At 44.4% G+C, this 22,312-nt stretch overlaps 1 protein-coding gene and 1 pseudogene across 2 annotated transcripts in view; one reads left to right on the top strand and one right to left on the bottom strand.

Moving 5' to 3' along the window:
* The first annotated feature begins 1,498 nt into the window (after window positions 1-1,498).
* On the top strand, window positions 1,499-2,258 carry LOC116663800 (annotated as a pseudogene).
* A 2,905-nt stretch (window positions 2,259-5,163) lies between these two features.
* Window positions 5,164-22,312, bottom strand: part of EFHD1 (EF-hand domain family member D1) — a 36,562-nt gene continuing 19,413 nt past the window's right edge. The window contains exons 2-4 of one of the 2 annotated variants that reach the window (XM_006191139.3): window positions 21,130-21,277; window positions 14,762-14,896; window positions 5,164-6,488 (exon numbers count right to left, since the gene is read on the bottom strand). In XM_006191139.3, the coding sequence (XP_006191201.2) occupies window positions 6,354-6,488; window positions 14,762-14,896; window positions 21,130-21,277 (418 nt within the window). In that variant the 3' untranslated portion in view covers window positions 5,164-6,353. The remainder of the gene's footprint in view (window positions 6,489-14,761; window positions 14,897-21,129; window positions 21,278-22,312) is intronic. The other variant, XM_032480516.1, reaches the window with a different exon arrangement.

Below are 22,312 nucleotides of genomic sequence, written 5' to 3'. Positions count from 1 at the left end.
CAGTAATATCCTTAAATGATCCTCTACTGGTAGACATCCTGATTGTTTCCGTATTTTTGCTATTACAAATAATGCAGTAATGAGTATCCCTTTAAATATACCCTTGTTCACGTTTATATTTACCTGTAGGGTACAATCTCAGAGGTAAAACCCCTGGATCAAAGCTCATGAATATCTCTGCAGTGGACATCTGCCATTCTTTCATGACTGTTCTGTGTCTGAAATACTTTCCCACGTTTGGGGAAAATAAGAATCTCGATGGGAAACAGAGCTCACCTCCCTTTGCAGGAAACAAATGGTCCAGATACTGACCCTTCCCACCCCCAAAACGTGGGCATGTGACAGCTCAGCCTCAGGCTCTGAATCTGGAGTAAGCACCTGCAGAAGCAAGATACCCCAAAATTCTTCTCAGCAAGGTCAGTGGCATGAGGCCTGGCTGGTTCTCATGGTGTGCTGTTGGCTGCAGACTCAGGCAACTGGCCTCCTGCCTGTTTTCTTAGCCTGGTCCCCAAACCCTGCTAGTGATTCTGTGAGCTCCTCAATGTTTTTTCAATCAATTCTCCTTCTGTTTAAATCAGTCTGCTTAGATTTTGTTACTTGCAGTTAAGAACCCTGACTAATTCTGTAGTAGCCGGACTCCAAGATGGCTCCCAGTGATTCTTACCTATTGGGCTAACCTGGGTAACCAGTAGGATACTGTGGGGATGACAGAGTGTGATTTCTGAAGCTAGGTCTTAAAAGGTATTGTGGCTTACACCTGCTGTCTTGTATCACTTGCTTTGAGGGAGACCAACTGCCATGTTGTGAGGACACTCAAGCAGCCCAACGAAGAAGTCCATGTGGCAAGTAAATGAGGCCTCTGGCCAACAGACAGCACCAGCCTGTGAACCCCATGAGTGAGTCACCTTAGAGATGGGTCTTCCAGTCCCAGTCAAGCCTTCAGTTGGCTGCAGCCTTAACTGATATTTTGATGGCAGCCTCATGCAAGACCTTGAGCTAGAACCCACCTAAATCACTTCTGAGTTCCTGACCCTCAGAATCTATGTGAGATAATAAATGTTAATTATTGTTTTATGCCACTAAGTGATGGGATGATTTGTTAAAGCATGAATTAATGACTAATCCAGATATAATTTTAAATTTTAACAATCTACCAAATTGCTCTTCAAAAGGACAACACCAGCAGCACTATTTACAATAGCCAAGACATGGAAACAGCCTAAATGTCCATCGACAGATGACTGGATAAAGAAGATGTGGTATATTTATATAATGGAATACTATTCAGCCATAAAAACGACAACATAACGCTATTTGCAGCAACATGGATGTCCCTGGAGAATGTCATTCTAAGTGAAGTAAGCCAGAAAGAGGAAGAAAAATGCCATATGAGATCGCTCATATGAGGAATCTAAAAAAAAAAAAAAAAAAAAAAAGAACATAAATACGAAACACAGACAGACTCATAGACATAGAATACAAACTTGTGGTTGCCAAGGGGGAGGGAGATGGGAAAGGACAGACTGGGAGTTCAAAATTTGTAGATACTGACAGGCGTATATAGAATAGATAAACAAGATTATACTGTACAGCACAGGGAAATATATACAAGGTATTGTGGTAGCTCAGAGCGAAAAAGAATTGACAATGAATATATGCATGTTCATGTATAACTGAAAAATTGTGCTCTACACTGGAAATTGACACAATATTGTAAACTGACTATAACTCAATAAAAAAAAAGTTAAAAAAAAAAAAAAAGATAGCACCAAGTGATCTTTCCAAGTTGTTGGTTGTTGGTTGGGGCCACCTGAGCCACTGGTCCTGCTCTGAGATGCTTCAAAGCCTTATTAAGAATGTTTGGATTCCCTAGACGCCCTACTATTCCCAAGTTTACCAGGAGATTTAGGTAGGGATGGCGTTGATGGGCTTCATCGTTTATAAAATCAGGAGTGCTGATAAAAGAAGTAAAGCCTTGAAAGCTTCCAGTCCTTCACCTGCTCATGGTCACCGTTAACCAGCTTTATGTGGATGGAACGTCAGTCTGGCCATGTTTGTTGGGAATGTGGGACATTGTGTTGACTTGTAGACGTACCACTGCCCTCATGCATGAATAAACATATCTGTAAAAGCCACACACACAGACAAAAGAACAATACCAGTGTACCAATACCAATACCATGTGGCAGAGTGCCAAAAATGATTGGTTTTGGAAAAGAGAGGAAGGGAACGGGGAAACTGACCCCTATAAGGTCCCATCCTCAGTGCCTCCCTAAGCTGTAGGATTCTAAGTTGACCTCCGGGACCTCCCACCATCAGTCAGGCTGGTGAGCAGGGATGTGGTCAAAATCTGGCCTGGTGGCTGGGCATGGTCAGCAAGAAGAAATCTGAGCAGGGACAAGGCCACAGGTGTCAGGTCACATGGTCAGCCAGGATGGCTCAGCAAGTGTCAGCTGCAGGGGCGTGGCAGGTGAGCAGGCAGATTGGCAGAAATCTCTCCAGGCTACTTGAGAAAGAGGCCTCAAAAAAACAGAAAAGCTGGGTAAGTGGGCCTCTGCACTTGGGGCCAAGACAGCAGCCGGGGCTAAGCATTTCTGGGCCACCCTAGCCTGGGATCCTTTGCGTGTGACTTTAGAGACCCAGAGCTCAGGAGGAGGCAGAGCTATTAGTCGTGGAGGGTGGAAGATAGAGCGAGACCCGCATGTCCTGAGCGCTAAGTACATGCCAGACGTGGAATCTGCCAGGTAGACAATCATCATTCCCATTTCGCAAATGAGGACACAGACGCTCAGTTAAATTACTAGCCTTGAATCTGACTCCAAATCCCATTACATCACACAGCCTCCAGGGCAGTGGCAGAACTGATTTGCTTTTTAGTTTTCCCTCTTACTCAGCTAGAGGAGAGCCTTTAAGGAGTAGACTCATCACCTTTCTAGTGAGAGAGATGTCCTCACAGTCTCTGCCGCCCTCACTCTCAGAGCTGTCCCCTCAGGCCACGCTCCCAGGTCAGGGGCTCAGAAGGGCCCTGAGTCAGTGGTAGTGGCCCTCCCTCACCCATCTGTCTGCTCCGACAAACCTGGTACATCCTTGTGAAATGAACACACCTGGGAGTGGGGCTGTCCTATGCTGGGCAGCATGCGAGGCCTACAGCAGTGGGTAAGGCAGAGTTTTTACCCTTCAAAGAGTTCACAGTCCAAAGGAGGAGGAAGAGAGGAAAAGAGAAGGATACTGCATAAGGTTGTAAGAATAACAATAAAGACTTGAGGTGAAGTGGGAATCCTGAGAAAGGGTACCTCACCTAGCCTGGGAGCATCAGGAAAGCTTTCTGGAGATAATCTCCAAGCTGAGTCATAAACAATGCCAGGGGAAGGGAGGGAGGGAGTGCCAGGCAGAGGGAAGAGTGTGTGCAAAAGCCTGGAGGTGTGGCACTTTCTAGGAACTGCTACATGTTGTGTGTTCTGGGAGTGTACCATTTGGAAGGAAAGAAGGGGGGAGGGAGGAGCAAGAGATGGGGGGGAGGGTGAACTGGGGCCAGATCCTGAAAATGGGGAGCCAAAACCTGAAGGAGATATGTTAGCAACAGTTTGCAGGTTATAAAGATTATTCTAATTGCAGGGTGGACAGTCAGGGCAACATGAAGACAGGGAAACCAGTGAGGAGGCCACTGTAGAGACACGGATAAGAAGCCAAGAAGGCAATGGCCATAGAGAGGGAGGAAGGGAACTGTAGGTGAGAGGCAGGAAGGCAACACTGTCTACAGGGCTGCGTCACCAAGAGGGGATAAAGAAATCCAGTCCCTGGTCTGTGTAGTTCCATAACCCAATAGCCGTCCTTTTTTTCCTTAGGTACTTTCGTATTACATTTGCTATCATTTACAATCAAGAGATTTTAGCTCTTACAAGGGCCTTGCTGTCCAGAGTAAAAAGACATTTGAAGTAATTATACTGTTGTCTGCATTCCTTCCTTCTTTTTTAAAAGAATTTTTATTAATAGACTTTATTTTTGGGGAGCAGTTATAGGGTTACAGGAAAACTTAGCAGAAAGTACAGAGTTTCATATCCTCCCTTCTTCCTCCCCCTCTAGTTTCCCCTATTATTAATATTTCACATAGTGTGGTACACTTGTTACAATCGATGTGCTTATATTGAAGCATTATTATTAACTGAATAATTACATTAGGGTCCACTCTTCGTGTTGTATCTTCTACATGGGTTTTGACAAATGTATGATGACCATTATAGCATCAACAAAATGTTTCACTGCTCTAAAAATTTCCTTTTATCCCTCCCTCCCTGCCCCCAACCCCTTGATAACCATTAATCTTTTTCACTATCTTCAGAGTTTTGCCTTTTCCAGAATTTCATACATTAGGTATCATATAGAATGTAATCTTTCCAGACTGGCTTTCACTTAGCAATACGCATTTAAATTTTCTCCATGTCTTTTTGTGACTTGACAGCTCATTTGTTTTTGATCACTGATTAATATTTCTTTTCATCACTGAATTAATATTGTATTGTATGGTTAGACCAGTTTGTTTCTCCTTTCACCTATTGAAGAACATCTTCGTTTCTTCTAAATTTTGAATTTTGAATAAAGCTACTGTAAACATTCATGTGCAGGTTTTTGTGTGGACAAGGGTTCTCAGCTCATTTGGATGAATACCAAGAGGCCCGACTGCTGGATTATACAGTCAGGGTCTCTCCAGTCATATTTCATGTCCATTTCCTCTGGTGGGGAGGATGCAGGGTGACCCCACCTGGAAAAATGATGCCTGAGAATTGTAGGCCTTGGGTGTGTGCAGAAACAGAAATGATCCTCCCTGAGGAGCTAGAGGTGTTCTCTTAGGCTAGGTGTCTTTACCTAGGTCCCCCAAATACCCTGGAATTATACATGGGAGGGAGGGGGTCATTGGCCCTCATCAGAGTTTCAAGGGGTCTAGGAAGCAGGAAAAATCAAGCTACAGATTTTATCTACAGCTTAAAGACTCCTCAGTGATGGGAAGAAGAGCAGCTGACAGACAAGCTTGGTACTCAGAATGCCCCAGAGTGAAAGCCAAACTCTAGCTACCACTCCTCACTCTGCTTCAGGGCTAGATGTGGTCCCTACAGAAACCGCTCTTCTCTCTCCCCCATTTCAAAGAAGACTAGATGCACATTGACGTGATGGCAAAGTCCATTTGCACAGTTTATTGAAAAAGAACAGCTGTAAGGTAAAAATGCAAACGTTTTCTTTATGATAAAGACAGCAGTTAAAAAAAGAGAAGCAATAAATATGACGTTAGAAATTCTTTTATAAAATACAACCAACCCCTGATGTTTGTGAGCAATCCCAAGAATTTATAACGTATAAAAATTTGTGCTGCAGGAATAAGGATGGCTTCACCTCAGCACCTTGGAGCGAATGTTGCAAACTGGCTAGATGGTGAGGATGGTCATGACTTCTGGGATTTTGAAAGGCTCTGGATTTGTCATTTGGGAATGTCAGGGGTCTAGTGCAATAGAATTTGCAGTGTCAGAGTTAACAGGAATTCTACTCATTAATTCACTTATAATCATGCTTTCATTCTTACAGTTAAGTAGCTCAGTATTTAAGAGTAGAAAAAAAGAGTCTAAAGTGGGAAGGATGACGAAAAGAGTAGATCTAGGGGGAATGCTAAGAGGGCAGGAGAAAGCAGATGAGAAGGAACAGAACTTCCTAACTTGTCGCTATTTTGTGTCATCTTGGCAGCATGCCGAGCCCCCTGTTGGAAAGGAGATAGGCAATAAGTGGTCCAGCCTGGCCAACTTGTCCTGCCTGCTTTAAACCTCACCATCATCAAATGACAGAGGATACCAAAGCATGTGACAGGATCAGGCTAAGAATGAGAACAGGGAAGCTGGATGAGAAATAAAGGAGAGAGGGGCAAGACGGGGAGAGGTGCAGAAAAGGATTACCCAAGGAAACAGGCAACATTAACATCACAGGCCTCTGGGGAATATCTCCTCTGAGGACCACCAGAGAAAAAGAAGTTTGCATACAAATTAACACAGTAGACCACTCTTTGACATGGAAGGATAGAGGGAGAAGGAAAAAGAAAAGGTTGCCAGGTAGAGGCACATTCTGGCTGCAGAGAAGGGCAGAGGAAGGTGAGCAGGAGACAGAGGCAAGGGGGGCTTCTGGACCCTCTGGGAGGGGTTCCCACAAGGAGATGAGAGCTGCCCCCCGCCACCCATTTGAGACTAAGGAGTTTGCCTTGGGCAAGGGTGTGGAGCTGATTGGGGAAAAGGGTCAGCAGGGGTGAGGATGCCCGGCCAGCTCTCCCCAGGGCATCTGTGAGGCACAGCTGAAGACAGAGGTCAAGGTCAAAGCACCTAAGTACTGAAAGCGGCCTTAAGTTCCCGGAAGGCTGCCTGGCGAAGTCTCCTCTTCTCCTCCACGCGCTTCCGCTCATCTTGCTCCGCTTTTAACTCAGCTTCAAACTTACTGGCAGAGGACAAGGCTTGTACCTGCGGAGAAACAGCGAGAACAGACCAACAGAGTGAAAAGTTCGGAAAGAGAAACTTGGAGCTGGAGCAGCCCATCAAACAGAACTCGGTAGTCTCTTTGAAACATACAGTTTTCCCTGAATGCCTCTGTTTTCATTCAGTACTGTTTTTCTTTCCATGGTGCCCACTAAAAATTTCAATTTTCTCTGAATCAATCCTTCTAACTCTAAATCTACTTCCAAATACTACATGTGTTTTTCTGGTATTGTGAGTGGGATTTGAATCTGTCTTCAATAATACCATATCAGATAAATCCATCGTATCCTCTGTTCTAGGATTGATTCTCTCTTTTGTTTTTTTTCTCTCTGTGTCTCATCAATTTGGTAAATTTTGCAAACACATTGGGTGTGTACACTATTTTTCATAAAGATTGCTAAATTGCTCTCCAAAGCAGTTGCTCCAGTTTGCACCCCACCATCATGGAATGCAAATACTCATTTCCCCACGACCTTGCCAACGCTTATCATTAAACTTTTTCCTGTTTGCCAATCTGATAGGCAAAAAAAATTAGCACCTTCTTTTACTTCCTTTAGTGAATTACCCATTTGTATCCTTTGCCCATGTTCCTATTCAGCTGGTTTTTTTTTTTTCTTTAATTTGCAATTCTTCACATAGTTTAGGTTTAATTTCTCATTATGTATTTTTCAGGTACTTTTGTCCGGTCTTCTGTATTTTACTTTTATTTTTTTGTTTGTTTTATGAGGGAGAGGCAATTAGGTTTATTTATTTATTTATATTTGGAGGAGTTACTGGGGATTGAACTGAGGACCTCGTGCATGATAAGTGTGGGCTCTACAACTTGAGCTATATCTATCCTCCCCTTTCAAAGGATCTATTTTACTGGGTTTTCTTCTTCTTTGAAGCAGTGCGTTTGTCCAAATGTACAATCTGTATGTATTATTAGATATGTAAAAAGTGAAAAGTAGGAAGGCATTTAAAAATAATAGCCGCTTTCTTTCTTTTTAGTTTTCCTATGTGAATGTGTGCGTGTGTATGTATGTATATATATATAGTTTTATTTTCTCATTCAGTTCTTAAATCTCCTGCAATTTATGTGAGGGAGGGAGCATGACGGAGGGCTTTACTTCGTTTTCCTAAGTGGAGAGCCAATTGTTTCAACACCTGTTATTGAATAGCCCATTCTTTTCCCACTGATTTGAAAATGATATTTCTCATATACTAAATTCCCATATGAAGGAGATCTGTTTTTATTATTTTCTGTCCTGTTCCACTAACTGGTTTGTTTATTCCTGAACCCACACTACATTATTTAATATTAATGCTTTATAGAATGCCTTGATATTTACAAGTAAATAGTCTTTTATCAGATGGAATAAGCATTTTGTTTTCTTATTTCATGTGTTATCATGAATATTAAACTTCACCCAGTGCCTTTGAGACATCTAACTGAAACGATCACATTTTTCTTGTTGAAGCTACCTGTGATATGAATGTATTTTTAAAATTACCCTTGCAATCTTAACGTAAATTTCAAATGTTATAATTGCACTCCACTTCTTAATGTTTCAAGATTCTTACAGCTATATTCATTAGGCTGATAAAATTTTTTTCTGATGTTATTTTTATCTTATTTTGTCATCAGAATCATAATGACTTTAGAGAATGAATGTGATATAATTTTTGACAATATGTTTGAATTATTTTTATAACATTGAAAAATTGTATAACATTAAAGAATTAATCCCTAAATACCTAGCATTTTAGTATTGGGGGGGGGGGCTAGGCAGGGTTGTTAACTTTCTAAATGTCTTTATAATTCATCATTTTCTGTTTATTTTTTCAAATTTGTAGAAAAGCATTTCCTTCATTGAGTTTAAATTTTTCAACTTTTTAATTTTTTATTCTATAAGTTTCAGCTGTACAGCATTAGAGTTCAACCTCTGTGTACGCTAGAGAGTGATCACCACCACGAGTTTCGTTACTCCCCAGCACCATACAGTTGACCCCACCAGCCTCCTTCCCCTCTGGTAACCACTAGTCTGCTCTCTGCATCTGTGAGTTTGTTTCTTGAGTTTTTAAGGATTTTAAATGGATGTATCAGCATCTCTTATGGTTTTTAGCTGTGGCCATCATCTTCTCTATTTCTCCTCGTTTCTCTATCACTGGCTTCCATATCTGGGTGTCTTATTAGTCAACTCCCCGGTCCACTCATCCAACTCTCTGCACTGCTGCAGCTGAGATTTACCTTTCCCTGCAATGCTCCTTATTTAGTCCATTCTGATTTTCATTTCGTTACATCCATGGTGGCCCAGTGCAGATTCTCATATCTCAGTGAAAAAGTGTAAGATCCTTTTTTCTAACTTCTCCCTATACTTCACAGGGGTCCATTTCTGAAGACAGGATACCAAGGAAATTACCAACAGGAAGCGTGTATTATGTTTTCACTCTTTCCAAATCCAAATAGGGTCAAGGAAATTATGGTTTCCGAACCTCCGAGGCATTTCTTAGGCCCCTGCGGCCCTGCTCTGGCCTGGTCTCCCTACGTTAGCGTCCCCAGAGGCTGCGCTTTCTTGACTATGGGAAGAAGTCCGAGTTGTAATCGCTATCTCCCCAGCCCCCCACAGTGGTTGTAGAACCCTGCAACCAGGGTTCAAGCCCCTATTCCCTGCCCTGTTAGCCTTGCCCTAGTTTGCTCTCAAACCAGAAATGGACACCTGACAATTTTTGCAACAACACTTGTCAAGGTACCTTCAACTCCCAGGACCTGCATTTCGGCCTGACACGCTTCACCTCTCCCCTCCCACTCCGCCAAGTCCCACCCGTAGACCAAGGACTCTGTCTGTTCCCCCCCACAGGCTGAAAACATGTTTTTCTTAGAAATCTCACAAGGACTGTGTCTGGACCCATTGGGAGGTGAGGATTTCCAGTTTGCGCTGGGCCTTCAGTAGGACTCAGCCCCCCTCCCCTCCGCTCTTCCCCACAGCAGTCATCCAGACAGCCACCAGCCTCATGGGTCCTGCCACTCTCAGCAGCCCTTCTCCTCCTCCCTTGTTTGGAAAACACAGAGGAATGCGGTCCATCCACCCTGAACTCCTCTCACACCTATTTTATCCTCCCCTTTTTTCCTGTGCTTCAGGGTGGGCAGGGAAGTGAGCCCCTGGGCACTTCATTGAACATCTCTAGGCCCAGAGGTGTATTGGAGCCAGCCGTTGGATTTTCAGGAATTTTATGAGCTGGTTGTTAAATATAGCCATAATTAGAAATTAGATTTATACACATTCACAATTAAATTATATTACAAACAAAAGTAATACACAAAAGTTGTCATTGCCTGATTATTTTACTACAGTTTACTATTATCTGTGTTCTTGAGGCCGTCCATGTCTAGTATATCTCTGAGGTGGAAATCCTACATGGCGACGTGCTACTGTGGATCTTCCCAACTGCAGCTTCAACATCCCATTGGCAGTTTGAAAGCAACCCTGGTGGGAGTATTCACACCTTGGAAACCAACAAATACTACAAACTAGGGCTTGAATATTATTTCATTGAGTGTCTAGACCATCTTTTCTTTCTTTTTTAAAAATTTTTTCTTAAGTTGAAGTCCTATCAGTTACAAGTGTCAGTTTCTGGTGTACAGCACAATTAGACGATCTTTTCTTAAGAAAGTGAAGGGAAAATGCTAAAAATGCAGATTAAACTTAAACACATGTGATGTCTGTAGGCTTTACATTATGAATAGCTCCAAAATTGAGAGAATGTTCTTCCAATATTTGAAAACTATTATCAAATTCAGCAATGATGTTACTCATGTCACTGAGGAATGGATGAAGTTCTGACCTATTCCTTTCACTTTTTCCTTACAAAAATAGTGTATATTTAATTATTTGTAAATAGTGTGCTACTCCCCTTTATATCAGCAAAATATATTATAAACTTTAAGTGTGTATGTGTGTGTGTGTGTGTGTGTGTGTGTGTGTGTGTGTGTGTGTGTATATATATATATATATATATATATATATATAGTCCAGAGAGCCAGTTGCTAAACATTTACCAAACCACTAAGCCTCAGTTTCCTCATCTGCAAAGTGGGTCAGCAACACCTACCTCCAGAGTGCTTGCGTGAACGTTAGAAAACACACAAATCCAAAGCACGCAGCAGACGGTCTGGCCCATCATCAACACTCACATGTCTGTTAATCACCCCACCTGCCCACTCCTGGCCAGCTCAGAGGAGGATTGGGAGCCCTTGCAACTCCTTCACTTGGGGGCCTTCTTCTCCACTATAAAGGTCTACCTCTTCTCTTGATTCTATGACCTCCAAGTCAATGTCACATTAATCACCCTACTATTTCTTTATCGTCATGTTTCCCTCTCTCTGGACCACTTCCCTGTGACCTAAAAACATGCCAACATCTATCTTCTCTAGGCTAAAAAACCCCAAAAAGTTCTTCCCTGATCTTGAGCTACCATCCCCACTATGTCTGGGCCTCCTCTGTGAACCTTCTAGACAGAAAAGCCAGCCATGAGATCTCTTTTCCCTCAGTTCCCATCCACCTCTTACCCTATTCCAATCTGCCCTCCACAGTGAATCTCACCTCTCAAAAATCTCCACTGACCCATTTGCTGGACCCAAGACTTCTGCTGTGGCCGCATCTGATTCAGTCTCTTCCTGAAATTGCTCCTGTCCTCCAGAATGGCATTTTCTCCAGGGTTTCCTTGTATCTGTGGTTCCTTCCTTCCCCACCATCTAGTCACCAATACGTTCTGCCCTTGGTCAATCCCCTCTAGTTGTTGGATTTCAGCTCATATCTTGTGAAGATAGTTCCTGTGGTCTGTGTGGCAGGGTGTCCAGAAAACATCCATTTCCTCCCTCTTTCTTCCTATGAGATGCTCCCCTGGCACATGGCCCAAGGGTCTAGGGGAGACTGAACTCATCCCTGGGCTCCAGGAGAGAGCCCAATCAGGGTAATGATATTCTAGCCCTTGCCAGTGGTTGGTTCAGGAATGGACAGGTGTGGACAAGATTATTCCATGACCCTCAGTATCTAGTATCCCCATCTTCAGAATTACAGCTGGGCAAATAGATCTCCAGGGAAAAAAAAAAAAAGAGGTATATTGTAGCCTCCCATTTATCTGGGTATGCCCACATTTTATCCAACAGGACTTGAGCAGAAACTATTAGCAAACAGCAGTGTGCCCTTCGGATGAAGGAGCAGGTCTTCCCTTTGCTTGAAGTCACCTTGGACTTAACAGTAAAACTCAGCTTATAACTTTTTCTCCTTTAATCATTCACATTCCAGGTTGGGGGTCCTGTCTTGATTTTTTAAAGTATCACCAACCCCTGGTGACACGGCTCCAATAACCTTGAGGCATTTTACTTTCCGCCTCCAATCAAGTGATCATGAATACTGAGAGTTCTAGGGAGTTGGGATTCACCCCCACCTCCCCCCCCAGCCCCATCGTCACGTTCTTAATTGGCCCTACAATTCTCCCGATGTCTACAGCAGCCCCTGAGTCCAGCCTCTCCTCAGGCAAGTCTGTCCCCGTACTGTGCGCCGTCACTCACGTCAAGACCCTGCTTAAGCCCTCTGAGAGCCCCAGCACCTGCAGAGCCCACGTAGAGCTGGGCGAGGCCTGGGATCAGCAGGCTGGGGAAGGCCTGACTTTCAGGGGAACCCAGAGCGCCCTGTCCAACGGTGTCCAGTATGAACAGGGGCCAGCCTCCAAACGCTCCCTGCCCCCAGGCCTTGGAGCCTTTGCTTCTCCCGTTCCCACGGCAGGAACGCCTTCCCTTCCCTGTTTACAAGGTGACTCGCCATTCATCTCTGAACATCTGTCGCAAAGGCCAGCTCCTTTATGGCCTTCTCCCAAATTCGAGCAATGATTCCTTCCATTCGTCATTCATGCAAACATTTATTGAGAGCCATTATTAGCCAGGCACTGTAATTACAAAGATAACACACCTACTCTACCTTTGAGTCTGCAGGTGAGGAGGCAGACATATAAACATAACGAGTTCAAAAAGTTTTATTGTTATTCTTTTCATCTTTTCTCCTGGTTGTAAAAAGAAGGCACACACACTATAAAACATTACAAAAATATAAAAAACAAGTCCCTGTGACATCACTCTTATTAATACTTCGGTATATAATTATCCAGGTTGTATTTAATGAAATTGGGTTTCAAACAGTTTTGCCTAATTTATTTTGGACATCTGTCCACACGTACAGGCAGCTGGATCTCACTCTTTGACAGCTGCAGGGTGTGCAAGTGTAGGGGTGTACCACAGTGGACTCAACTCCCTGGTAATGGAAGTTTTGGTGGTTTCCAATTTTCCTCTATTATCAACAATGCTGTGTGAAAATCCTTGTCTCCACATCTGTGTGCATTTGCATGAGTGTCTCTGAAGGATAAAATCCTAGAGGCAGATTTCCAGAGGTGAAGGATATGAAATGTTAACAGCTAGCCCCAGACTGCTGTCCAAGAAGTTGGGTCAATTTATACTCTTACCAAAAGTGTCCAAGCAGACTTGGTAAGATAGATTGTAAGATACGAGATAAATTATTATGGCACTTCCATTCATCATCAAGGCACACAGAGGAGGCTGGACATTCTTGGCCTGGAGAGTCAGGAAAAGCAGCCAAGAAGAGGCAGCTCTTTAATGTGGGTTTTATAGAGTTTTCGAGGAAGAGGCATTTGGGTGGGATGTTCCAGGCAGAGGAAACAGCAGGTCCTGGGGCCCTGAAAAGGCATGGCAGTATTTGAAGAACTGTGCACAGGGTGGGCAAGACTACAGCCGGGATCACAGCCAGATTATAAAAGGTCGGGAAAAGCCAGATAAGACATTCCCAGAGACTTCAGACAGATTTCGACAAGAGCACTTGGCACTGCAGCTGTGGACTGAAAACAGGGTCCCGCTAACTTTGGGTTTCAAACCTAGGCCCCTGCCCAAGGCGTCTGTCACAGGTCTGCAAGTGACGCAGCCAATGAATTGCGAGGACTCATCCCACCAGACTAACCCTTCCCTCCTCTCAACACGGAGATTCTCCAGGCCTTAATCTGGCATCACCAGAACTGAGTGGAATCAATGTTAAGTCACGAAGCAAGGGCCAAACCACTTTCAGGACTGGACATACGATTCTGGTGTTGAAGTTACAATGAGTGGTCAGCCTGTCCCTGAAAATGCCAGATGACAGCAGTAGGGATTCAGGCATTAGGAGGCCACCATGATTCATAGTTGGTGGAAAGACGATAGACTTTGTCTCCAAGTAGCATCACAGAGAAGTGGAAAGAGAGGGCTGCTAGGGGCCAGAGGAGGCTGGGCTGTGTCACCAAGGACTATGTCTCTGGGCAAACTCCTGAAACAAAACAAAGTTCCACAAGAGGCTGGCTCCTACCTGGAGTGGTAGGGGCCCCAACAGCTCATATACCATGTGCAGAGACCTCTCGGTGAGCCAGGCCCTTGCTAAACACTTCAGACATGTGACTCCATTTAATACTCATGGCAATCACATTGTTGGTCCCATTGTGCAGATGAGAAAACTGAGGCACAGACAGTTAGCAGGTAAGTAAGTAGAGGAGGTAGAATCTGAAGTTAGGTAACTTTATTTACTGCACTCTACTGCTGTGGTCGACAGAGGATTCAGAGGCCTCTCCTGATCTCTCTCTCTCTGCAGGTGTGCTCTGCAGAGAGGAGAATGTCAGCGCCCAGCCAATGGTAATATCTCCATAGATCTTCAATGACTGTATGAACTCGTAAAGGAATGGAAGTGCCCAGAAGGTCTCCAAGACTGTGCGTTGGAGTTTCCTTCCCAACTCCCAGCCATTGTCAATGCTGCAAATACCAATTCAGATTCAGGGTGAGCCACCAAGTCTCCCTCCTCCGGCCCTATTATGCCCTTGTTTATGCACAGGTGTTTAAAATGCAATTGCGGAAGTAGTTGTTCAAGTAACTCCACCGTGGTTTGGGGTAGGGAGGAATTCTTTAAGAAAGTTTGGATCCAGAGTCAATCTGGGAGCCTGGTACCAGCAAACCTGTTTGAATCTGAAACCAGGATTGAATGAATTTACCATTTAGTTGTCTTTCTGTTTTGTTTTTAACTTGCAGACTGCACACAGACACACTCTCATTTTCCTACAATCTCACACGATTAAGCTGTGGCTGTTTCGCTTGTCCTGAGAAAGACCATGAGAGAGTCACTGACTGGGAGCTTTTGTTAGGCAGGGTGCAGGGAGAGAGGGGTTGTCCTGCACAGGAAGGAGGCGCCTACCTTGGCTTCAAAAAAGTCCTTGGCACCTTTGACGCCCTCCAGGGCAACATCGATCTCAGAAAGCTTGGCCAGGGCCATCAGCCCGCTGTCCTCCTGCAGCTCCCCTGCAGCGGCCTTGTGGAATATGAGCAGAAACTACAGGGGAAGGTTGGTTAGAGTCAGAGTCAATGTCACTGATTTACAGCAGTCCCCTCCGGCCCAAGCTAAAGCCATTATTGCCAAGCCTATTAAAAAGGGTGTATATATGCGTGTGTGACAAAATATTTTTTTCTTATTGCATTGTCAAAAATGAAAACATGTGCATTTTCCCACAAGGATGTAGGGAAATGGGGACCTTCACTTCTAGCTGATGGGAGCATAACTTGAGTCCAACTTTTTGGGGACACTTTGGAAATATTTACCAAAAATAAAATGCTTTTATCCTTCCAACCATTGACTCCACTGCTAGGAATCTATCCCTCAGAAACATTTACACAATAGTTTAAGAAGCATTGTCTGTAAAAGCTAAAAATTGGCAACATCCTAGTTTATAGCCATGAAAGAAAAAAAAATCCAGTAGACCTGCATATACTATTTTTTAAACTAAATAATTTAATATTTATGACTTTTTTTAAACCCATTCCTATTTTCCATTTGTGTCCCATTTTTGCATTAGTTTGTTTACCTTTTTTTGTTGTTTTCTAAGAGATCTTTATAGAACTTAGTATGTTTCCAACACTTTGGTACTGTTTGTTAATTTTGTTTATGGTAACATGTTTTAAAAAATTGTCAATCTTTTTATCTTCTCTCACCAGTGTTATGCTTAGAAAAACCTTTCTTGCCACCAAGGTTATAGAAACAATTGTCTGTGTTTTTGTCTACTGTATTTTTTTTCAAACATGTAAATATTTAATCCCTGAAATTTATTCTGATCTGTCATGTAAAGTTGATCATTAACCTTATTTTCTTCCAAATGGTTAGTTAATAATCCCCACATTATTTATTGAATAATCCATCCTCTTCCTCCAGATTCAAAATGTGACCCGAATGAATTTGTCTTTAAAGCCAACTTGTACTAAGACCTCCGCAGAATAAACTTTTCCTCTGCAGAATAATTAATAAGTAAATAAAGAGGCCAATCCGAAAGAGCAGTCCCTGCCCCATCCCCCCGTCCTCCCCCAAAGCAGTTTTATTTCTCTTCCTTGAAAATTTCTTGTGAATTTTACTTGTCCAACAACGGCTATCCAACTTCTAGAATTTCTTTTTCCATTTAGAAAGCGTAGAAATTGATGTATTCCAAGTCATCCCAGAAAGAGGTAGGTTTTCAAATACCTAAAATAGGTGTGCCTAAAAGGAAATTTCAGGTTTTCCAGGTTATTTTCATGACCATCTCCTCGGCTTCCCCAAGAGGGAAGAACGTTACCTAAAGTAGAGTGAGAGGTAAGACAACTTCAACAGGATTTGCAAATTCCAACTTGGGTGTCTTATTGCCAAGGATCTTAATCTCTAGAGGGAAGTGGGTTTCATTGAGTGAAAAGTCTCAGCTTCCACCACCACCACCAAAAAATGCCTTGCCTACAAGCCTTTCTTTGTCATTCTTCCTTCAGGGGTCCTAATTCCACAGTGGACATCGCCAAATACAAAGCAAGCAGTGAAGCAAGCTGTTCAAGGATTTTCAGCTTTGCGGAGGCTGCTGTAGTCAGCTTGGCTCCACGGAAACAGTGTTCATCCACCTGCAGCTTCAAACTCTCTCACTAGAGGCCAGCAAAGACTCAGTTTGCTGCAGATTATTGGAGCCAGAACACTGGCTCCAAAGCCTTGGAAATCAAGCCTGTGGAAGGAGGTGAGGCCCCCAAGAATAGGTTGTGGGACAAGGGGGTGGGGGACAGTAGTGGTGAGCGTCCCATGGAGAGACTGAATCAGCCAAGACTTCAGCGCTGCAAACATGAGCTGTGAGCCATGGACAGAGGGGAGGAGTGAAATACTCATCCATCCCTCAGTACCCTACCCATCCTTAAAGCAGCTGGTTACAGAAGCCACCCCCCTCCCCAGTGCTCCATAAGGCAAACACAAAACAGTAGCCCCTCCATACCAGGGAGGCAGCTTAGGAAAGATGGAGCGCTGCCCCCTGCCTAGCAGCCATCCAAGTGACTTTAGAGGAGGGTGGGTCTCTTCACCCCTGAAACTCATTTTTCTCACATCTGCAGCGGAGATGACAATGTTAGTGTTTACTGAAGGGCTTAAAGTATTCCTCAGGGGTCTTTTCCCCAGAGCAGATCCTGGGCCTCTGAGCTCACTCTCACTCTGCCAGCTCAGTAGATGAACACCAGCAGCCCCGTCATAACTTAGGGGTCCTCCCACCCCAGCCAGTTAAAGAAGAAGAAGAAAAAAAATCCAGCTCAATCTGAGAGTGTTCAGCCTTACATAAAGCATGCCAGACTTTCCCATTTAATTTATTACAATCACCAACCCCTGAGTGACAATTTCTCTAACTGCCCAGCCTTGTTTGTCTTCCTATTTATAGTTCACAAAGACTGGTATGTTGTGGAGAATTGGAAAGTGTCCTAGCTGTGACTCTGAGCAAAGAGGGGGGCAGGGAAGGAGAAGCAGAAAACAAAGAAACAGGCTAACACAGCCAAAAAGCAGTTTCAGACACAATCTATCAAATGCTTCTGATACATTTAAGGAAATGTTTAACTTCATGGCTCTGATTAGTGATGCAAACGCTTGCCTATATTAGTTAGAGCTCTGAGATGGCAAGTGACAGAAACACACTTGTTGGCTTAAGCCAAAAGGAGGTATACATTATATAAAAAGGATGTGTCAAAAACCCAAGGGCAAAATACAGTGGACTGAAAGAGGACTGGAACTGGGAGAAGCAACATTCTCAGGATTGAAAGCAACATTTCCTCTCTAGCTCTCATGTCTGGACCCCATGGTAGAAAATGGCCACCCTTCATTGTGTTATTCTTTCGGGAACAGCCACCTGCAGAGCCAATTTGCAGTATCTCAGCCCCAATTTCAAATTCCCAGATAGATAATCTAATTGACCTAGTTGGGTCAGAGGTCCATCCATGGTCCAATCAAACATGACCAGGCAGGGGTACAACCCAGCACAGGCAGGACTGCCAGGGACCCACCCTAGGGAGGATGAAGTGGGAGGACAGAATGGGACCCACAGTCCCCAGTACTGACAGATTATCTAGTAACCCCCTCACCCAGCCTTTGCACAAAACCACCACACATCTGGCCTTGGAGCTTCTGCTTTGAGACAGATGTAGTGGAGTTAGTGAGGACCACAAGAAAAAGAGAGAAGGATATTAAGGCAGACTTGCTGTCTGCCTCCAAAGGAGAATGAGGTGGAATCCAACCTGGATCACTTGAGCTCTGGAGATAGAACAGCTAATTGTGGTCCATCCTTTTGACTTCTACATGTCTGTACATGTCTGTGAACTGTATATGCAAGCAATCATCTTTTATAGAAGTTTGGAAATCTGCTTTCGTGCCTGCTTTTTACATTGTCAGCACTTGTTCTTTGTTCATCACTGTGCCCCATCACCATTTTTAATGGTTCCATGTATGCCATTTCTAAAATGCCCCTAATGCGCAGATATTATCTGCACAATTGGAAAAGGAACGGTTTAAAGGGAGATCAAGTCCCTTGTACTTTGGGGAAAAGTAGCAAAATAGTGCTTAATGGAGACATACCTACTGTATCAAAGAGCTTTTATTTAGATGTGACTTGCTTCAGTTGAGTTAATCCAAAGAAAAGAAAGGGAATACAAACTTGCCAAGCACCTACTAAGTGCCAGGTTGTGAGGAAGGAACTGTAGAAGTGAGCAATTTTGTCCGCCTGGCAACTCCTGCTGCATGTGATGATGGTGGTGGAGCTGCTGACTGTGGTGCCCTATGGCACATGACCTGGACCTAGCCAATCACAGTACCCTGGATGCAATGATTGGTCTAGGAGATGGGCATGTTTCCCTGACAGGGCCAATCAGAAGCCTTCTTCTGCAACTGGTATGGACTCTGGGATAAAGAAGCCCTCTATCCCTTGGGGCAAGGTAGCCTGGAGATGCTGGCAGCCATCTTGGCAGGTACCAGGGACAACACCCTATTTGGAAAGAAAAGATGGACATGGAAAAAGCACAGTCAAGACATGGCAAGGGAAAGACCCTGGATTACTTGTGTCTAAAGCACATTCCCTTCTTCATCTCCCAGGTATGTGAGTCAATAGTTGTCTGTTCTTTTCTCCTCTAAATTAGTTGGCATCTTGTTTCCTTCACTTGCAAACAATCCTAGCTGATAGAGGCATGGAAAACTTGATTCTTAAAAGAGTCCTGAGCAAAAGCTATTAATACCCCTATTTTAAGGACAAAAAAAAAACAAAAAAAACAAAAAAACAAAAACTGAAGCTGAGAAGTAAAATAACTTGCTCCAGTTATGCAGTTCTGTGTGGAAGATGGAGGTTGGCCTGTCAGCCTCTTTTCATCACATAAACACAGCATTGGCCCACTAGTGGCTTATAACACCCTGGGAACCAGCAGAGTGAAATACTAAAAGCAGGAGGTTGGGCTGCAGAGTATTAATGGCAAATGTATCTATGCATCCAAATCCTGTATCTCTGGGTACAACTGCTAGGGACGGGACCACAGTGGGGGTGCTGAACTGATAAAGGATTGAATGTGAATGTCACTGAAGTTCTGCAGGCAGGTTGGGGACCCGCAACAAAACCCTTTGAAGATCCTCTGATGTCCACCATCTGTGCTAAATGGCCAAAACCGGCAGCTAACCAAGCATCTTGGATACAGAAAGGGGCACATTTGAGTGGCTCCTGGGTAAAACAAGGCGGCGGGGGGGCGGGGGGGCGGGGTGGATTTTGTCTTAGCTCCATTGGTAACCTGCAGAGACTTCTAAGCACCCTCAATTTCTGTTCCCCAGAGGTCACAACTTTGCCATGGAAGTTCTTTACCCAACATTGCCTCCAAAGCTTCGCCAAGGCAAAATCCTTTACCTTCTATACCCCAGGGGTACTTGGATTAGAAAGAGCCAATGCCCAGCACAATGTATGAATGATATGAAGAAACCAAATGAGAGACAAAGGAGCCAGAGAGGCAGTTGCGAAGTTGAGTGCGGTCAATGATGGTAGGAGGCTGAAACCCAGCCCAGCACCAAGCTGGTGCCTAGCTTCAGGCACTAACCTCTTTTGTCTTCTAGCTCCTTAGCTCTGAAATGAGAAGGTTGGTACCAGATTATCCTGAGGGTTATACCCAACACAGGTTTTCCGTGTAATCTATCTCCATATCTGTCAGTTCAGGAAAGGAAGACATGGGAGATTCCTGGTTTGATGTGCAGACAGTGAGAGGCAAAGCCAGCTGGGGAAGGGGCTCTTGGCTGCCGGGTGAGCTACAGAGACCCTCCCAGGAAGACCATCCAAGGGCCCTAACTGGCCTGGACAGAAGACCAGTACTTGGCCAAAGTTCTTACCCTCAGAAACCAGGATGCCAGCAATCTACCATTTCTAGAATAACCAAGGTTAAACACCAGGAAACAAGGACCGTCCTCTCTACTCTCATCTTCCGAGGGCCCCAGATGAGACCCAATTGAAAACGAATCCACGGCAGCTGGGCTAATGTCCAAGCCTTTAACCGGATGGTGTCACCAAAGTTATTCCAATACCAGGTCACACTTACATATCTAAAGGCCTTTCAGTAAAACTCATGAGACATAGAATTCCCTTCCTGTGGGGCTGCATTTTTGCCATGGAAGAAACAGAATGGCCTTATTCTCCGAAAAAAAAAGGCCAAGGTTTTCACCCATTGGGGGATCAGCCTGTCAATTTACATACACTCTTCCAGGAAACATCTCTACGTACACAATTTTGCCCACAATTTCAGGGGTTCAAAGACCAAAAAGCCCATTCATGGACCTGTTTGGAGCAGGAGGTCCATAGGCACAGAATAAGACTCTTTGTATATTTGCTTTTTTCCCCACTATTTTAAAATTCTTATTATAAAAATTAACAATTTAAATATATATTTTTAATTATAAAATTATTTTAAAAAACCACAAAAACTCTGCACCCACAAACATCCACTATGAATATTTTGGTGAACATCCCTCCAGATTTCTCAATACTTACTATTTTACCCAAATGAGGTTATCCTAACCACGCTGACTTTCAGTCTGCTTGCTGAGCATTTTCCCATGCCAGCACTGCGGTTCACTAGCTCCTTAAAGCTATTTTAAAAAGCAGGACTCTAGGTTAATATATCAAGCAGCACTCTAGAGAGGCCAAAACCATTTGCACTCCAGGGGACTGTACATCTGTTGGTCCTCTCTGGGCTCTCCCCTGGCAGGGGCTCAGGGCTGAGGATGCATGCAGGTACCTCACGGAAGCTGAGTTTGCCATCAAAGTCCTCATCCACCTCCTTGATCATGCTCTTCAGGCCCAGGTGGGTCTGGGGGGCCCCCAGCTTCTCCATCATCAGCTTCAGCTCCATCAGGTCGATGAAGCCATCCCTTCCCGAGTCGTAGCTGTGGAGTCAAAGGCAGGGTGCTGGTGAGGGATAACCATGGCCAGGACAAAAGGACACTTGTCAATCTACCAAAGGTGTCGTTCTTTTGACCTTATTTACTGAAAAATGACTCAAATGCCTTCTGCTCTGCAGTGCCCACCTGGGTCACCGCATCATAGGGTCCTGTCTCTCCACCAGTGCCTTTGGGCTCTGCACGACATGACTCAAAGTGGATCTTGCACTGCACAAGTGTTTTCACATCTTTTATCTCCTTAATTTTCTTGAGGATGAAAAACAGGCCTGTTTACCTTCACTTTTCCCAGTTTCCTGCCGCTAGACAACAGAACAGCTGCAGAGGGCACTGGAGCAAATGACAGTTCTAGAAGCCTTCCCTCGGTCATCGGCACCTGGGTCTCTGCCACCCCCTTCTCCACCAACCCTTCCTCTGGTCCTCTGGTCCCTTGTATTTGGAAGCAGCTTCCTGCCCTGGCGCTCAGCTGTGATCAGGCCTGGCCCTGGAGCTCTGGTCTCATGCTTTGCCCTCTGGCTCACTATCTAGTCTCCAGGTCCGAAAGGTCACACCTGTGTGAGACACAGATGAGTAGGGTCCCCATTCTGCCCTCTTGGCTAAGTTTTGATACAGAGCCAGCATCTCTGTGGGCTCTCCCCCCCACCCCCGCCTCCCAGCCACCTGCCTAGAAACAAACCCAGCCTCCCCACGGCGGGAATCTTGGCCCCGCCTACTACTCCCGGTGGCTGGGTCCATCCTGTCCCGTGGGAGCCTGCTTCCGCCTTCTGCCCTTCGGCCCGTCCACCCCTTCCCCACTCCTCTACACACTGTGGCTGTCAGAGTTTTCTCACAGACTCCCTGGCTCTTCTCCCATCAAGTCCATCCTATTTTCCGCTTCCCAGAGATCTCTTGTTGCTCAGGTATGAACATCATGTTTAAAAAACAAATCCGTTCATGATAGCCAAAAGGCAGAAATAACCCAACTGTCCATTGACAGATAAACGGACAAACAAAATAAAGTCTATCCATAGAATGAGATATGAC

This window comes from Camelus ferus, chromosome 5, assembly GCF_009834535.1.
Source record: "Camelus ferus isolate YT-003-E chromosome 5, BCGSAC_Cfer_1.0, whole genome shotgun sequence".
In the NCBI taxonomy this organism is placed as follows: domain Eukaryota; kingdom Metazoa; phylum Chordata; class Mammalia; order Artiodactyla; family Camelidae; genus Camelus; species Camelus ferus.
Note: the sequence above shows the minus strand (reverse complement) of the source record. Positions and strands in the feature narration are given on the sequence as shown.